The sequence below is a fragment of the Asterias rubens genome, chromosome 5 (genome assembly GCF_902459465.1).
Source record: "Asterias rubens chromosome 5, eAstRub1.3, whole genome shotgun sequence".
In the NCBI taxonomy this organism is placed as follows: domain Eukaryota; kingdom Metazoa; phylum Echinodermata; class Asteroidea; order Forcipulatida; family Asteriidae; genus Asterias; species Asterias rubens.
This window is the reverse complement of record NC_047066.1, coordinates 18,164,173-18,183,789: the sequence shown is the minus strand read 5'-3', so window position 1 is coordinate 18,183,789 and position 19,617 is coordinate 18,164,173. Positions and strand designations below refer to the sequence as shown.

Here is a 19,617-nt window from a genome sequence, read left to right as displayed (position 1 = left end):
AACCGGAACCACCAGCAGTTTTAACATTTGAGAAAAGCAAGTATTACAGAGAAAAGCTATTTTGTCATACAAACAGGAAAAGGTGTAAAAAGAGGCTCAGATGTTGAATATTCGGAAACATACACAGTACACCGTCGAATCTTGTAATGAAAATAGCGCCCTCAATTCACACAGAAACTATCTCATAAAAATGGTTTAAATAATTGTTGGCTGTTTTGCCGTAGAAGGGCTAAATGGGGTGACTGATAAGTGATTTCAAAGAAAAGCAAAATAATTTAATTGTTCTTTCTTTCACTCAGAAATGCTTCTTATAACATCAATAGAAACAATTCTTCTCTCTTTTTAATTTGCCACTTTTAGTTGGGAAGCTCACTGATAAATCAATACAACTTGAATCATAAATTTTGAACTGCAACTTTGTCGTAGATGATAAGATGATCCCCAAAACTTGCATATATAATCACAGAAATAAATGACTCGAATTGTACCCTCTAACTTGTAACTCTTCACAGTAAAAGTTGATAAATTCTATAGGACTGAGTTGGTAAAAGTCTACATGACGTGTGAGTATACAGGGTGCATTCGTTTAGCTTCCCTGGGTCGACCCCGGTGTGTGGCGGGGTTTTTTCCAGGACGATTGTGTGCAGATAATTACCCACGTTCGTCTTGGAAAACATAAAACGAACGCACCCAGTGTTTTGTGTTGGGGATCGGGTTGGCTCGTCTATTTCTGTCCCATGCCTTTCACCTCTGTGGACCCCGGTTCGAATCCCACCTCAGACCGGAACCTTGTATGTGGATTGGGTGATTGTCCCTACCTGATTCCGTCGGTTTCCCCCTTTGGGGGTTTCCTTCAATATCTTCTTCTTGTTTCCTATTAATTCTGTTATGGCGGTAATTGTACTGTTGGATCAATTCAAAATAATATAAACTGGGTGCTACTCAATGACATAAACACCATAAATACTAAACATATAATTAGCGCTGCCTAAACGAAAATCGACATTTTCGCTCTGTAGTCTGAGACATAATAAATTTTACCAATGTTTAGCATTAAAATAGCAGCAATCGGTGAAGAAACACCATCAGAAATAAGAACATTATCGTGCGTCATTTATTTCTCGATTTCTTAAAGTGACGTTGTGTTCAGGAATTTCGGCAAGAGTGTTCTACTTCGGTCAAGAGCCGGACCCGGGGCAACGGAACAAACTTTGCCTGTGAATAGTTATGCTACCCCATTGATGAACTATGACCTAAACAAACCAAGAGTGTATTACCAAGATGACCTCTGACCCAGGCAACCAATTGCATGGTTGCCTCACTCAGCAGCGTGTAGCCACGGTAAGAGAGAGCCTGGCGGGCCCGCCTATAGAACACAACATTTTCGCCCGGTTTTGCAGGAGCTTCTGTACCCCGGAGATTGTCCCCAATATGGCAAACTGTGTACAAACTTCTTCCGATAGCGCCCTCTTTTGAATCCTTCTTACAGCCCACGTTAATTTCCCATAAGGGGTTGTCGACAGAATCTCCGGTGGACGGAATTCCCTGGGACACCGGCACTCTGACAAAAATACTCTGTGCCGCCTAGCACAGATTTCTCACAAAATGAAAATATTGTTCACTGTGCATTGATCTCAGATTGTCCATGCATTGATCTCAGACACAGCTGATGATGAGGTGTATCTAATCTACAGAGAGAAAGCACAGATTCGGCCTTAAAAATGTTTTGAGGTAGTTTTTTTCTTTTTCCTCATCAGCCAACAGAGGGCGCTACACTAACTTTACGATTCCGCCCGGAAAAGGCCGAAAGTGATACACGACGTTGATGGCGCCCCGTGTTACAGTGTATTCTTTTAGGCTACACTCTTCAATGGTTCATCATGCAATGGAGTGTTAATGACAACATCTCACTAAACTGCAATATTTCCGTTCTGAATATCATCCACATATTATTGTATTTGTAATTGTAGCATACGTTTCAACATGGCGGTTGCCAGCGAGTTAGAATGGATACCAGAAACTCTGTACAATTCAGCAATAACTGCAGTTGTTTCCACGTATTCCAGACACAGGCTTGAGCTCCGATTACTCCCAGAAAACATACAATTTGATGTTTATTACAAGGTTTGTCAGTTTGTATGAATTATGATGAATGATCATACGATGGTTTTCAATTTGTGTTAATTTTATTTACATTTTTTCTTAAGTTTTCTATAAAATGTTATTGTTTGATCCCTAATAAAACTAAATGCCGATGTATGTTGTAATCATTCTGAAGTTAGTTGTTGTTTAGACCAAATCGTTCATCGTCAATCGTTTTGACAACACTGTGACAGTGATATGATCATGATGAGATTACAAAACTGGGTTTCTTTTTACTAGTACTAGTGTAGTAGGTAGGTACTTAGTAGTAGTTTTACTAAAAGAATTATGGCAGATGTGTTTAAAATACCTGACTGAAAATGCTTTTGAATGCACAATAGAATTCACTTCCACTGAGAATTTAGTCTTTTCTTAGTTGCTACAGTTTTGGCATCTACACTGTACAAAAATGCTAGACCCAGTAACCGGGGCACTGTGTACTCTATTTCTACGAAAGGTTTACATCTTTGCTTTTTTGATCGGAGTAGCGCTCCGTAGCCAAAATAAGGTCAAGGAAAGTTCACACTCTCTCACAATGCAATCGTCACTTTGCTATGATAATTTTCTGAACACCCGGCCACAAAAAAAAAACTCCATAATAGAAAAGAAGAAAAAAACAGATTTGCAAAATACCTTGAAAACTGCCTACTGACTGGCTTGTCGATATGTCAAAGATGCATCATCAGGCATTTAAATTTGTACTCTTAATAATTAAGTGTGCTCCAAATTGACAACTTCAAGTCCACAATTGGAGAAATCATTTATCATGAAGATTGACTTACATTGTCTGCAACAGTAGGTCATGTGTTCACGAGTGCGGCGGATGCATTATTGTTCGTGTACTAAGATTAAAAAGTCGTTCATGATGGATGGTTTCTCAGATTGTGAACTTTAAAACAAATCATCAATTTGGAAAACAAAAATTATCATGTGTACAATCAAATGCTAGTGGTGGTTTTCAAGCTTTTTTGTTATGTCATTGGCATTTTCTTTGGCTGAGTGTTCGGAAAAATCAAAACAAATTGCCGATTCCCAATGTAGGGGGCCTGTTGGTTGGAGTGCAATATGAACTGACCAAGCTTCCAAAGATAATTTTCAGGAAGGGAAGATATACTTCTCAAAATTATTTACCATTTTAGATTGTTAACTTATAAATCTTATTGGGCCCTCTAGGATAACGGTTTAAAGGGTCTATGTACTTTTTGTAGGACAAACAAAACAATGTCCACAGATTTACTTTAAACGTCCAGTTTGAAGATAATGACAGTTTGAAGATAATGGGAGTTGAAAGCTTCCCTTCACATATTACTTGCTGAGGTGCTGTAGTTTTTGAGAAATGAGTAAAACAATGTCATGAAAAAAACAATTGTCTCAGTGATCATAAGACTAAAAATTATTTTAGCATGTTAAAACGTATTTTCATGACATTGTTTTACTCATTTCTGGAAAAAAAACAGCACCTCATAAGCAAGTAATATTTGCAGGGAAGCTTTCTAATATCATTATCTTCAAACGGTGTAAGTTTAATGTAAATCTGTGGACATTGTGTTTTGTGTTGCAAAAAGTACCCAAATCCTTTAAAGGGAAATAATTTCATTTTAAAGGCCTCTGATAACTTTGCCTTTCTAAAACACTTCCTGATTAAAGGGTATTTTTGGAAAGGAAAAGATAGACTGAATACTTCCTTGTTAGAGGATGGTTTAAGAAAGGGAACGATAAGTGCGGTAATCTTCAATAATGAAGCAATACAAAGTAGAAGAAGATAAGTACAAATTCCAGTTTAATAGCACTCGGTAAGTGCCAATTCGTTGCTTACAAAATAAGCAGAAGCATTCTCTGAAAAAACTAATTAGATACGTGTTGACAATTTACTGTGAAAAGACTTGTATCAACTTCGAAGCGGTATTTACATGGTGATGATACGAAGATCTGCAAAATAAATAAATATTTCCTGTTAATAATCCCTCTAGCTGTACAAGCAAGGAAGGCTTTGCCAACTAGGCATGGAGTTCTGTGAGTTGGATGTCTTTGCCAAGGTGCTGCGAGCCAGTGACAAAAGGTATGTTGGGGGATCTCCCAGTTTCCACAAGTACATAATATATGATGTATTTACCTACAATCCCAGCCAAAATGCTTGGGCCACCCATTCCTAGCGTTACGTAAAACCATTCCCTGTACACTTTCCTGACAATAAAAATTCTCTCCAACGTCCTCCCTCCCCCCTGCTATGGGAACAATAGGAAAGATTGTGCAACAATGGGAACCAACTTTAAAAAGGGGCAGGGGGGGGGGGCCCAACGAGATATGACAGGGATTGTAGTGTTGTGCATGCTGCCAATCTTTTCTTGGTGTTGAATCCAGACCTGTAAACAACATGAAGCATTGTAGAAGTAGATGAGAACAAGGCTGGTTCTTTCAGACCTCAAGTTAATTTTTGTTTGACCATCAACTTTCTTGCTTGTGAGTTCCCTGACGGAGTGTCTAAGACAGTCTGGCACATTCTAGGTGAAAAAGAACTTTCTCGTTGGCACTTGCCCCCAATCCATTGCCCGGCAAACATTCTCTTATAGACCCATTGCACAACGCGCAGCTCACATACACACGCTTCTCCTGTCCGCCATGTTGGGGGGTCAAAATGGCACAAAAGGATAGTACACAAGTTTACGCACCAATGCGCGTAAAAAAGCATGTACCATCCGTTTGTGCATGTTTTGACCCCAAACATGGCGCGGGAAACTTGCATGCATGCGTGCTGCGCTTTTCACAATGGGTCTATGCCACAACATTGTGCCAAAGTAGAGGCAATCCTACAGTACACAAGTAAAAGCAGGCACTTGCAGAAACACCAGCCGTTAATTTCAGCAAACTCTTCCTAACTTAGGATTAATCCTAGGACTAAGGACAAGTTAAAATCCGTATCCTAAGACGTTAGGACGCATTGAACCCATTCTAAGTTATTTTAGGACGAGTTACTCGTCCTAACTCAAGATGGGATTAATCCTAGCGTTTCGTGAAATCAGCTGTAGGGCAAATCTATTCTCTTAGCGTTAAAAGTAGAACTTAAAGTTTAATTTCCTGTTTTTGATTGATTCTTTTTTGCAGGCATCTTCTTCACCATTGTCTACAAGCTCTGATGGACCATGGGGTAAAAGTGGCCTCGGTTTTAGCTGATTCCTATGCTACACAGGCAACACACCTCAGCATTGACCAAACTAGCAGTATGGAAAAGGCCATTCAACTTGCAATTTCACTGGGTAAAAATTTGTCTTTCAATCTACATGATATATGGATTGGACCTCACCATCCATGTAACAGAAATTTGTTCAGTAAATTTAGAAGATTGATGGATTTGAATTGTTTAAGAATTGTGTACATTTTTTGGACCCTGGCCCTTTTGTTTAGCCCTCCTTCCATACAAAATCATGGGTGCGCCCTTGTGCCCACTCGATTAAAAAAATTATGGGTTTAGTTGTTACCCAAAAATGTGTACGGACAAAAAATCTAATCTTGTTTTGTACTGTGAAAAAAGAGATGTTCAACTAGTCATTCTATTTGTATGTAACGTAGAGATGTTCTACCAGTCCTTCTTATTGAGTGTAACGTAGAGATGTTCTACCAGTCCTTCTGATTGAGTGTAACGTAGAGATGTTCTACCAGTCCTTCGAATTGAGTGTAATGTAGAGATGTTCTACCAGTCCTTCTTATTGAGTGTAACGTAGAGATGTTCTACCAGTCCTTCTTATTGAGTGTAACGTAGAGATGTTCTACCAGTCCTTCTAATTGAGTGTAACGTAGAGATGTTCTACCAGTCCTTCTTATTGAGTGTAACGTAGAGATGTTCTACCAGTCCTTCTTACTGAGTGTAACGTAGAGATGTTCTACCAGTCCTTCTAATTGAGTGTAACGTAGAGATGTTCTACCAGTCCTTCTAATTGAGTGTAACGTAGAGATGTTCTACCAGTCCTTCTTATTGAGTGTAACGTAGAGATGTTCTACCAGTCCTTCTAATTGAGTGTAACGTAGAGATGTTCTACCAGTCCTTCTAATTGAGTGTAACGTAGAGATGTTCTACCAGTCCTTCTTATTGAGTGTAACGTAGAGATGTTCTACCAGTCCTTCTAATTGAGTGTAACATAGAGATGTTCTACCAGTCCTTCTAATTGAGTGTAACGTAGAGATGTTCTACCAGTCCTTCTAATTGAGTGTAACGTAGAGATGTTCTACCAGTCCTTCTAATTGAGTGTAACGTAGAGATGTTCTACCAGTCCTTCTTATTGAGTGTAACGTAGAGATGTTCTACCAGTCCTTCTAATTGAGTGTAACGTAGAGATGTTCTACCAGTCCTTCTGATTGAGTGTAACGTAGAGATGTTCTACCAGTCCTTCTAATTGAGTGTAAGATAGAGATGTTTACAGTCCTTCTGTATGGCAGGATGGTACGTTGAAGCAAAGAAGTTATGAGTGAATACAATGCATTTGTTTACCCAAAACAAGTACAAACAAAGCTAATCGTGTTGTGTATTGTGAAAAATAGAGATGTCCTACTAGTCCTCTTTTAGTGTAAGGTAGAGATGTTTTACAAGTCCTTCTAATTGAGTGTAAGTTAGAGATGTTTTACCAGTCCTTCTGTATCCTTACAGGAGGGTTCCTGTCTGAGGCAGGATGGTACTATGAGGCAGAGAAGGTGATAGACTCTTGCTTCAGACTGTGTAGTCTTCATAAAGATGAGGCACATCAACTCATGGCATATGAATGCTGTACAATGTAAGTTTATATAACTCTTCATTCATTACAGTGTATTTTGCATGTTCCATAATTGCTTCTCTTCGCCCTGGAGTATTTTTCATTATGGGTACCTAGTGCTGATGTAAATAATTACTAACATGTTTTTCTTTTAAATGTTTTTTGAATGGAATATCACCTTACATCACTTGGCTAGATGGTTACTTCAAGGTAAGGGATGCACTTAAAGGAATTGGGCTGTCAACTCAAATCAACTGCCACCTGGGGTAGTTGCCCCCTACTCCTGGGGCTTAAAAAGGGTTACCCCTTTTATAGTCAGTAAGGGTGTAGGAATGGTTGCGCAGAAAGCGCTTTCTGCCCAACTTTTTGGCAGTAGAGAACTCTCTCAAATTCCAAAAAATCTGTTCTGCTGCAGTAGAATATATAGCAAGACAAGTTCTGAAAAGAACACAATCTACCCAGCAAGTAGATATACAGTGGTGTTACCGCAAACCAAATATACTTGATTTTATTATTATTTTGGTTCTATTTTTCAGGTTAATCCATGTACGAAATGCCAAATGTAGATACGCCCATGCTGAGGAATCTTACATTCAAGCCAAGTGTATCATTCAGAGTCTTAAAGATGAGAAGCAAGTCAACGTTGCTGCCCTACATGGAGAGATGTGTGCTCTGCTGTTTGCTAAAAGCCAATATGATCAGGTATGGATGATTCTTATACGAACATGTTGCCTTGGATCGGACGAGTTAGTCTATAAAAAGTGTTTATAACCGTTTGTTATAAAATGCATAGGGTTAGTAAGAAATTTCAAAAGTAGAATACAATGATCCACACAAATTTGCCTCAAAATTGCGTGGTTTTCCTTTTACTTTGCGAACTAACATGGTCGGCCAGTTATGTTAGTCAAAAATCTGACTCCCATAAATGGCCGACCGTGGTAATCGACGAGGTAAAAGGAAAACCGTGCAATTTCGAGGCTCTGTTTGTGTGGATCATTGTATTCTTCTTTTACAACATATTTCTACTCAAAAAATTTTCTACTCGACAAAAATGTTTGTATCGTATTTGCATTCATATTAAGTGTGAACAGGGCTTTAGTCTTGGGGCAAGAAGTTGTTTGTTATCACTTGGCTATCACAATTCCCCCAACTACTTTGTTATAGTGTGTATTTGGGGGGAATTGCGATAGTAAGAATAAGTATACACAAAGTAAAATCTCTGAGTTATTAGTAATAACTCTGAGCCTTCCAATCACAGTTCTCCTTCCAGACGAACCAATCACAGCAGTGACTGACCCTACACTAAAACCTCTTAATCCTTATAAATAGACCAACATCCCAAACACTCTTTAGTCTTCAAGAGCAAGCTAGTCGAAATATTGAGACCAGTAAAAACTCACTCTGACAGACAGTGAAGTTAAAAACATGAAGTCACTTTGATCCACTATTTCAGCTCAAGTAGTAGTCCTGGCCGATTTCCTACCCTCTGCCAAGGTAGTAGTTGATAAGCAGGACATTTCTTTTTAGAACTAAGAAGTCTCCCAAATTATGAAATCTACTCCGCGGAAGTAGAATAAAAAGCAAGACCTAGTTCCCAAAAATACAGAATCCACACAGTAAAGTAGTACTCATGGTGTTACCGCAAACCGAATAGACATAATGTATTACACAACCATTGATCGATGGCCAGCATTGTTACAAGCACTGGAACTATTCTATTCGCCATTGGCCGCCATCTTGGATTTGAAGCATGATAGCAAACATTTGATACCAGAAATGAAAGTGGGATGGTAGAAAACATACTAAAAACATTTTAAATCATGTTTTTATTCTGTTATTTGGCTGATATATGACATTCCCGATTTTTACTAATTTTGGCGGCCATCTTGGCGGCCATCTTGGATTTCTATAGTTTATCGGTTTTTTTCACTGTTAACATCCCAATTAAGGACCCTAAAAGGCACCCAAAAACATTGGTGTGGTCAAGTTCTGGGGGGTGCACGGGGGGTCCCCGTACATACCCCCCCCCTTATATCAACCACACGTACAATATTGTCCTGGCCTTTGTCTTTGAGCATGGTAAATATTTGTCAATAAACACGTACAGAAACTTGGCTACAATGCATGCTGAAGCCCACAACTCAGTACAAGGGCCAGACTATTCTTCCTTCAAACCTCACTACGGTTACATTGACTTCAATGACAAAAGATGGCTGCACCACAATACAGGACAGGTCTAGTACCCCGTACTAACAGTACTTCCTTCCTTCCAAACAGGCTTATAAGCACTGCGTCCTGGCTCTCAAAAATGTCAACAGCAGTGTGCCAGTCCGATGTTCAGTTCACATTCTGCGTCAGGCGGCCAAAGTTTGTGTCGTCAAACGGGAATTCAAGAAAGCAGAACTCCTTATTAAACATGCTATTTTTCTTGTAAGGTGAGTCTAAAAGGGTCTCAATGAGAGTGAAATTATTTGTGATTATATTTAATGTGTACTTTCTCCTCTGTGGTGCTGAGAAGACCAAATAGTCGCCATCAGGAGCCTGTTCGAGGTCTTTCATAAAAAAGCCCCTGATTACAATGTACACCATGGACATGCTGCAAATTCACCATACACTTTGTAGTGCCAAGAGCAAGTCACATCACTTTTGCTGATAGAGCCGTCTCGGAATATGGACCCAAACTCTGGAATAAACTTCCAAATCACATCAGGGACACAACATCCTTTATAATGTTCAAGACACTTCTGAAAGCCCACTTGTTCAGGAGGCCTACCATCAATGACTTATTTATCTCATCTTTCCCTCAGCGCCTTTAAGCAAACCTTTGATTTAGGCGCTTTATAAATTGTTTATGATTGATTGATTGCTGGACTCAAACTACAAATGGATTTAAACCATTTTGAGCCACCTACGGTACTCTTTTTCTAATTCCCAACCATGACAATATTCTCTGAGGGTTACATGTATGTCAAATTGAAATCATGACGGAAGAAAGCAAAGATGTAGTTTTGTTTCACCCTTAGGCAGATGTGTACTATGTGACAAATGGAGGATTAAAAACCAACTTATAAGATACCGCTTTGGTGTTACCTCGAAATTCCCCAAACTAACTAAAGTCTTTTTGACCTTTCAAAGAAAAACTTTCACATGTACACACATACAAGTAATCTTTATGATTGGTATTGAAGGTAAGTTTACAACAGATTGTATAATTGTCACGTAAAAATTGTGTACTCTTCTTCATTTTCAGGGAGAACTTTGGCACGAGACATCCCAAATATTCCGATATTCTACTGGACTTTGGCTTTTATCTCTTGAACATTGATTCCATCTCGCAGTCAACAGTCGTGTACCAGGTACGAGTTTAGGGGCCGGAGTACGACACTTCAAAGTAGGAGATGTAGCATGGAGAAACAATGTTATGTATTTTAAACAGAAGGCACACCTTTGATAGTCACTCTTAAAATTAATGGCAAAAAAACTTTTGGTTGGAAGCCTACAGCAGCTTTCGATAATATAATATATAATAATAATATAATAATAATATTGAAGTCTTGTATAGCGCACGTATCTACCAAACAAGGTACTCAAGGCGCTGAGTATATACAAACTTTCAGAAAGATAGGTTATTGCAGTGATGAATTCTGAGACCCAATTATTTAGCACCTTATAAGGGTTTACAAGGTGCTACGGCGCATTAAGCAGCCACAACCAGGAACACCGGGGCGAAACCCCTTCTCTTTTCGATAAGTGCACTGGGTTCTTTTACATGCGTTACACACCACATGGGACCAACGGCTTTACATCCCATCCGAAGGACGAAAAAAAAAAAAAAAAAAAAAGCGAAGTAATGAAGTTATGTATAAAAATATCAGTTTTTAGGCCACAAATTTGAATCTCAGATTTTGTATTCCAATTAGGGCTTATTCTTCCTGCGTGAACAAAACTGCTCCAGACTTTCAGTGATATTTTAAAAATATTCCACCTTTTGAAATGAGATATTCACATGTTAGTTTATTTTTTCAAATGTCTGACTTGGTAATGGTTTGTTACTTTACAGCAAGCATTAGACATCAGGTTATCTGCGTTTGGAGGGCGTAATCTCCACGTTGCAATCGCTCATGAGGATCTCGCATACGCCTCCTATGTCCACCAGTACAGCTCTGGAAAGTTTGATGATGCAAGGTGGGTAACTACTAATAGTTATAACACCCCTTATAAATATTCTGCCCTCGATTGGTTTAGAGCACCACACATGATATGTCTTATTTTTACTAGAAGGCTGCGCAAACATAACACGCTATACACAGTGGCGTAGCAAGGAATTTTTCGGTGGGGGGGGGCATTGCTCTTTGTTGGGGGGGGGCAGGTAAGGGGAATGAGTTTGTCTGTGTGGGGATGGGGGGTCATGCTTTTATTTTGGAAGGGGTACGCTGCGGGGGGCCACCATCCACATTTAGTGGCAGCGGTAGGGATCGTGATTGCGATCAACCACTAAATTTTGTTTATTAAAACAAAAGTTAGATATTTTTTCCCGCTGCTTTTTATTTTTATGAGCTTCATTGCAATTTTTGACATGGGGGCACTGGGAATTTGTTGGGGCAATTGATGGATTGCAAAACGTGTCATCGACCGTCGTCTTTGATGTATTGGCAAGGGGAAAGTGCAAGCGTGTGCCTTGTTAATACATCAAAGATGGCTGTTGATGAAGCCTATTGCAATCCATCTATACACGCAGCACTATACCGTAGTTTTAGTGTGAAATTTACAATGTACAAACAAATCTAGTGACAAATTAAGATTTCTTTTATGTTAAATGTTCACATTACAGAGAGCATGCAGAGAAAGCTATCTCCATCATTACACAGATTCTACCAGAAAATCATCTATTGTTAGCATCATCGAGAAGGGTCAAAGGTCAGTAAAACTTGCCAAGTTAGTATTATAAATGTCTGTTAATGAAGCCAAGGATGTCTCATAAGTTCTTTTACATGTATGAGACAGGTGTTGAAGGCTTTCTTAAATTGTGGGACCCATTTATGTAGCACCTGATAAGGGTTTACAAAGTGCTGCGGCGCATTCAGCAGCCAAAGCTAGGAACCCAGGGGCAAACCCCTTCTTGTAACTGGGTTCTTTTTTGTGCATTTCACAACACATGAGACCTACAGCTTAAAGCCATTATACACTGTCGGAACAGAAAAAACAGAAAAAAGTTCAAAGATTTACAAATAACTTACAGGGTTTACAGAAGGTAATGGTAAAAGTCTTCTCTTGAAATATTATTTCATGAAATGCTTTACTTTTGAGAAAACATTAAAACAATTATCAATACTCAACTACGAGAATTACGGATTTATAGTAAACACATGTCATGACACGGCGAAACGTGCGAAATCAAGGTAGGGTTTTCACACTATTTTCTCCCGACTCCGATGGCCGATTGAGCCTAAATTTTCACAGGTTTGTTATTTTATATTTAAAGTTGTGATACACGAAGTGTGGGCCTTTGGACAAAACTGTTTACCGAAAGTGTCCAATGGCTTTAAGGACACAGGTGTCAAGACTAGGACTCAAACCCATATTCTGCTGATTAGAAACACCAGAGCTTGCAACCAGTGCACTTGGCCGCTCAGCCAGGACACACAACATCCCATTAGTATTTTGTAATTGAATGTTTCACTGTCGCATCCATGTACAGCTCTGATTCTTGAAGAGATTGCCATTGACTCCCATGATAAAGACACTGAGGCTAAGCTTCTCCAAGAGGCTCATGATCTACACCTATCATCCCTCAACTTGGCCAAAGCAGCCTTTGGTGAATTCAATGTCCAGACGGCAAAACACTACGGAAACCTTGGACGACTCTATCAGTCAATGCAGAGATACAAGGTAAGAGTAGTTGTCAAAACAGGCAGGTCATTAATCTGAAATTTTCCTGAACTCAGGATTTTTTCTAAACTTTAACAGTCTTCAAACTTTCTTGAAAGAAGTTTTAAAACAGTCATTAAAGGGAGACAGAAATAGTCCACATTGTGTCCAAACCTGTAGTTTTGTTTTCTGTTAATGCAAAGTCTGTAAACAGAGGACACAAGTGTCTTGATCGGGACCCCAGGACATTGTGTCATGACTGGGACCCCATGTACACAATTTTCATGACTGGGACTCAAGGACACAAGTGTCGTGACTAGGACCTGAAGAAACAAGTGTCATGACCTGACCCCAGGACATAAGTGTCATGACCGGTACCCTCAAACGCAAGTGTCATGACTGGGACCCAGGACACAAATGTCATGACCAGGACCGGAGGACACAGGTGTCATAACCAGATTCCCAGGGCACAAATGTCATGAACAGGACACAAGTGTAATAAGTGAGACCCAAGGACACAAGTGTTATGACCGGGACCCCAGGACTCTTGACAATGCCAGATTTAAGTCCAATACACTAGACCACCCCAGGCCTTGAAATTCATCTTTGAAATGGCAAGGCTGCTTTCATTTTGCAAAGGGCACTTTCATTGGAAAATCTTCTGAGGGGGCACCAAGGCCAAGACCAGGGGGCAACAGAGGCCATGGGCTCTGTGGACTCTGTGTTAATCCAGGCCTGCCACCCATCCTTAACTTTTTTAACGCTATTAAGTTTCTTGCCATCAATTCCAGGAGGCAGAGGAGATGCATAAGAAAGCAATCACGATTAAGGAGAGGCTGCTAGGAGAGGAAGATTATGAGGTTGCGCTTTCAGTCGGCCATCTTGCCTCGCTCTATAACTACGACATGAAGCTTTACGATGAAGCAGAGGCACTGTATTTGAGATCAATAGATATAGGTAAGTATTGTACCCCAAATCAGCCCAACTTCATAAAGCTTAAAAACAGAAAATTGTGCTTAGCAAAAATTACTGGGGAACCAGTCACCAAGACTTACATTATATTTTGACTGGTAACCTGTTTCAGCTAAGCAAGATTTTTCTTTGCTGAGCATACTTTGTGCGAACTAGCATTTTTATGAAATAAAGAAGTTTCAGTTTTAGACATGGGAGGAAAACCCCAAAACGGGGAAAACCCCAAAGAGGGAAAATCCATGCATTCGAGTAGGGACTGAAAACCAAATCCACCAGAAGGCTTCGGTCCGAGACTCGAAGCAGGGTCCACAGAGGTGAAAAGCAGGGATAGAAACCACTCAACCAACCTGACTGCCCTAGTTCAGCTTCGCTACCATTGGCAGCCTACCTTTTGATACCTTTTGGTCATAGACTGTGCATGTCTCGCGCAGATTTGAACTTCCGGGACCATTGCGGTCCCAACCTTATGGAGTTTTACGTTGGGGAGATTTTGTTTTGTCCATTACTTAAGTTTAATGTAGTTTATGACCATAAAAATGGCATATGTTGTTAGAAATGTAATACTAATTAACAACATATGTAAAAGTAAAAATGAAGTTAACATAATAACGGATATATAAACTTGACCTCAGGTCAGGTTACTTGTAAAAAATTAATAATTTGTGCCCATCTCCGATCACGAAACTTAAGCAGACGCTTGTTTTGGCCACGCGGGGTGGAAAGCATTTTCATTGATCGCTTAGGAGTCGGCTTTCTCTTTAAAATGCGCCACGCGTTTATCTAACGCCCTTGCCACCATCGTACCTCCGCGTATAAACCAGCTTTGAGTAGTTTCACATTCGGGCGTAGATTTACAAAAGGGGTTTCAAAACATTTAACATCAAACAAACATCCTTGTCCCAGAGCTGTACTATTCTCTATACATAGACTTAAACCGATAATTGTGTATTTGTTTAAAAAGCTAAAACTAATTTAATCAAGCTCTAATGGTTTTTTGCTGTTGTTCAGATTCGGCATTAAAAATAAATTAGGAAAAGTTTCCGTATGGCGCCACCACTTTTTCATTCAACATGAAATAATATAGTATCTAATTTACCTCAATGAGATATCCCTTTTTGTAAAAGTTAGTGAAAAAGTGGTGACGTCATACGGAAAGTTATCCATAAATTAGGGTAAAGATTTGATTCATAAAAAAAATGAAGTTCTTCAGTTGTCGTGTTTTCTCGCTCCGGTGCGCGCGAGACTTGCACAGTCTGTAACCCCTGGTGTAGGCATGTACTGAACAGCAACCTATTTGACTCCCAAAACAATTTATATTTTTACATGGTCACCCTAAAACTGCATACAGTTAGACACATCATAAGATCCAAGGAGAATGAAAGGGGACCAGTTGCTCTTTGACTTATGCCTCTTGTGTGGGTTACTATACGTTATACTTGGGTGGATCGGCCACAGGTCTAAAGTAAATATAAAAACTGTCAATTTACTTACTCAAAATTACTGATAAGATGACCATCCACTCTTCCAGGAGTCCGTCACGGCGATGGTCAAAACGTGGTAGAGCCAACTAGTGTACCAATGTAGCGCACGTACTCCAAAGAATAAAAATCAAACCGCACGAATTGCAACTAGGAATTGTTCCGACTTTCCACAGATAAAGGTGCTGGAATCCGTCCGCAAAATACTCGGAGCGAAGATATGTAGTATACAGTGTTAGTGGTAGTCAAATAGGGTTTTCCTGAACACCCTTAAATGAAACTTAACTGAAGTTATAAAACCGAAGGTGGAGCAAAAGTGATGCATGTTCATCCGTTGACTTCATAAAACAAGATGGCGTTGCCCATGCAAAAAAACTGAAGCACATGGAAAAAGTCAACTGCTGTTGCATGTAGCAAATATATACAATGTACATGTTTTCTGTACCAAAATAAACGGCTGTTGCATGACTAATAAATATAGCAATAAGTCACTACATTAGCCCCCTCCTACAATGTCCTAGATCGATGATTGTATCAGACTCAGAGGTCGATGATGATAACAAAAGAATATGAGGTGTGCCAGATTCTGGCAAACTTTAATGAACCAATTCCAGGGTTTAAGAACGAGCAATGCATGCTAGGATAAAATGAATGATGTAGGCCCTAGTTATACCACTAGCTTTTCCGTTTAAACAACTGGGCCCAAATTCATAGCGCTGCTTAACGGTAAGCAAATTTGCGTGCTTACTGTAGCGGAAAAATTTGCTATAGCCTTGGCGTATTTCACAGGTTAGCAAAAAAAATTGGGCGGCCACATTGCGCGTTTACAGTGGATTTGCATTGTGACGTCATTTGTTTTCGTGCAGTAAGCACCGGAAGGTTAGCATGCCTTTTCGTGTGCTTATGGTTAGCAGCGCTATGAAATCGCACACTAAGCAAAAAATCAGCCGCTAAGCAGCGCACCATATTTTGGGCTCTGAAACTGATTAGATGTTTTTACAAGCTACAGGAAAGAAGCTCTTTGGACCCGGCTACAGTGGCTTAGAGTACGACTATCGAGGTCTAATCCGTCTGTACATCAACACCAACAACTTTGATAAGATGAACCATTACAATGAAATACTCAACCGATGGAACTTCCTTCGAGAGGGCTCATCGAGTCCAGTCAACATCGTGGACTACCTCGCTAACTATCGAAGTGACATGACGACGGAGGAAGTCATCCAGAAGTTCTTCCAGCAGGACTGACTGGATTCGAACCCCGTGTGTTTTATTTTGGATGTGAACAGGACATTGCGAAGTGCGCTACCATAGCGTGGACTGAAACATTGAGATTGATAATTCCTCCAAATACTGCTACTTGTGTTTGTTCCGCCATGTAGGGACTCGAACCTGATTCATATTTAAGCTAACAATGTTGACATCGTGCATTGTATCTCATCCCCTCATCAAACATAAGGCACTTTCTGAATGCCACTAGATCGTTCTGTGGATTGTGGAACAGCTCAGTTGTTACAATACAGAGATGGGTGAAGTGTATCAAGTGAGGATTCGAACCAGCTACATCTAAAATTCAATCTAAGCAGTTTTGAAAACAATACACCTGACTTTGAAGCCTGTAACAAAATGTAGACAAATGGAACCTGATCTGCACAAATGCAACATTAGAGTTTGTCACTTTATTTAAGAACTGATGTAAAACGTTAAAGCTGCTCAGACGGGTGAGTAGAGTATGTTCTTCATCAGATGTGACCTTCAATATACTTTTTGCTTCAATTGTGGATCGATGTTTAACTCACTTATGACTTTCAGTAAATGAAGATCTTAAATTAATCAAATAAGCTTAGCAGTGATGACCACATCATGAATATGCATCAGAAGGTCTAGACCTTCATCAAGCCAGTATGTGAACTTAATGAGATGGGGGCCGGACTGTTAATGCAATCAGCCCTACTCTGCTGGCATTGGGGTTGTGAGGTAAAATATGAATATTCATCAGAAGGTCTAGCCACTAGATATTCATCATGCCAGTATGTGATTTTAATGAGACGGGGGCCAGACTGTTAATGCAACCAGCCCTACTCTGCTGGCATTGGGGTTGTGAGGTAAAATATGAATATTCATCAGAAGGTCTAGCCACTAGACCTTCATCATGCCAGTATGTGAACTTAATGAGACGGGGGCCAGACTGTTAATGCAATCAGCCCTACTCTGCTGGCATTGGGGTCGTGAGGTAAAATATGAATATTCATCAGAAGGTCTAGCCACTAGACCCTTATCAAGCCAGTATGTGAACTTAATGAGACAGGGGGCCAGACTGTTTATGCAACCAGCCCTACTCTGCTGGCATTGGGGTCGTGAAGTAGAATGCCAGGCTTTGTCTCGTCGAGTGAACACACTCGAGTACAATCAGATGAGAAAAATTGTTGTGAGCAAGAAATGTGTATCTACTGACACTGACTGAAGAAAGCACAGGCTTTGAAATTTGCTCTTGAAGGAGCATGGCAAATTTCCTCTGGTAACAGACACTCTATGAGACGGATCGTATTGGAACTTTGTAAAGGGCACCACAGCAAAAGCAGAGGGCACCACAGCAATTGCTGTGGGTGTGTGAGCTAACACGCATTTCGAGGCCTGTTTTCTGAAGAAGTCATACAGAAACAGTTAGAGCAGTGTTCACAGAAGATGTCGCCATCAGCAGGGACAACAGAATCACAAACTTAGCTTTCCTACCAGAATAAAGGCACACCTTTCATTCATCAACCTTAAAACTGAAGCCATTCTGAACATGCGTGAATCGTTTCTTGGATTCAAAGGTTTTGGTGTGAAAAACTATCCAATTGATGGGAATCCCTTTCTCAAAATAGTTTATATTATCAACAGCTGCAGAGCTGCTAAACCACGTATGTTCTTATGGTCATTAAGTTTTGGAGTAGTTACCCATCTAGGACCCGTAATACCTTTAAAGGCACTGGACACGTTTGGTAATTGTCAAAGACCATTTTCTCATATGGTGTATCTCAACATATGCATAGAATAACAAACCTGAGCTCAATTGGTCGTCAAAGTTTCAAGAAAGAAATGAAAGAAAAACACCTTTGTTGCACAATTGTGCCTGAAGTCTTTTTCAGGTTCAAATATTTGAGTGAGAAATTACCTTTCTCAAATACTATGTTACTTCAGAGGGAGATGTTTCTCCTGATGTTTTATGCTATCAACTGCTCTCCGTTGCTTGTTACCAAGTAAGTTTTATGCTAATATTTTGAGTGATTACCAAAAGTGTCCAATGCCTTTAAGGGTCAGAGAGAAGTATAAATTCTTGAAGGAAAAAAAACAGCTCACGGTTAAAAACAGCCATTGTAAACAGCAGTCGGTATCATATTATATTGTAAATACATTGTACCTTAAAGATATATTATTTAATTACGTATTGCTTAAAAGAAAAAACATTTATCCAAACGACAAAGATCATACAAGCCAAGAATTTATATTTCATGTTTTTGAGTTAAGTTCTCATTTTTTGGGTTGATACAAAGCAGTGTCAAAATGATTTATTTTTCATGTAGAAAATACATGTGGTGTTAAAGTGTTACACATTGTGAAAAAGTAAGGGGCCATACAGATAGTCAATGTTTTGTTTTAATTTCTCGAAATTAGGGGTTGGTGGGTCAGAAAAAATTACTAAAAATCAAAATTAAGTTTTTATTTTGGTACATAAATAATAACAAACGAAAAAGAAGAAGATAAATTACCCCACTGACCAAGATCTACAATTTCAATCCTGATTAAACTACAAAGTTGTTTAAAGACACTGGACACTATTGGTAATTGTCAAAGACCAGTCTTCTCACTTGGTGTATCTCAACATGCATAAAATAACAAACCTGTGAAAATTTTAGCTCAATTGGTCCTCGAAATTGCGAGATAATAATGACATAAACAAAAAAAACCTTGTCACACGAAATTGTGTGCTTTTAGATGGATGATTTTGAGACCTAAATCTGAGGTCTCAAAGTCAAGTTCGTGGAAAATTACTTCTTTCTCCAAAACTTTGCTACTTCAGAGGGAGTCGTTTCTCACAATGTTTTATACTTTCAACCCCTCCCCATTACTTGTTACCAAGTGAGGTTTTATGCTTATAAATATTTTGACAATTACCAATAGTGTCCACTGCCTTTAAGCCAGGGAAAAGCTGTTAAAAACTACTGATGTTGGAGATCTTTTGATCTAAAATATCTGGTTCATTTGAGGCAATACAATGTACTTTGTTCTTAAAGGCAGTGGACATTATTGGTTATTACTCAAAATAGTTATCATCATAAAACCTTTCTTTAATACGAGTAACGGGAAGAAGTTGGTAGTATAAGAGAGAAACAACTCCCTCTGAAGTGACGTAGTTTCAAGAAAGAAGTAAT

At 39.4% G+C, this 19,617-nt stretch overlaps 1 protein-coding gene across 1 annotated transcript; it reads left to right on the top strand.

Annotated features, from left to right (window-relative positions):
- The first annotated feature begins 1,839 nt into the window (after positions 1–1,839).
- On the top strand, positions 1,840–18,232 carry LOC117290744 (amyloid protein-binding protein 2-like). Its single transcript, XM_033772292.1, has 12 exons — positions 1,840–2,124; positions 4,113–4,201; positions 5,245–5,396; positions 6,782–6,905; positions 7,421–7,586; positions 9,162–9,319; positions 10,135–10,240; positions 10,945–11,069; positions 11,716–11,801; positions 12,583–12,773; positions 13,544–13,709; positions 16,212–18,232. Exons 1-12 carry the CDS (start codon positions 1,984–1,986, stop codon positions 16,448–16,450), a joined length of 1,743 nt encoding a protein of 580 aa, XP_033628183.1. The 5' UTR covers positions 1,840–1,983; the 3' UTR covers positions 16,451–18,232.
- The last annotated feature ends 1,385 nt before the right edge of the window (positions 18,233–19,617 follow it).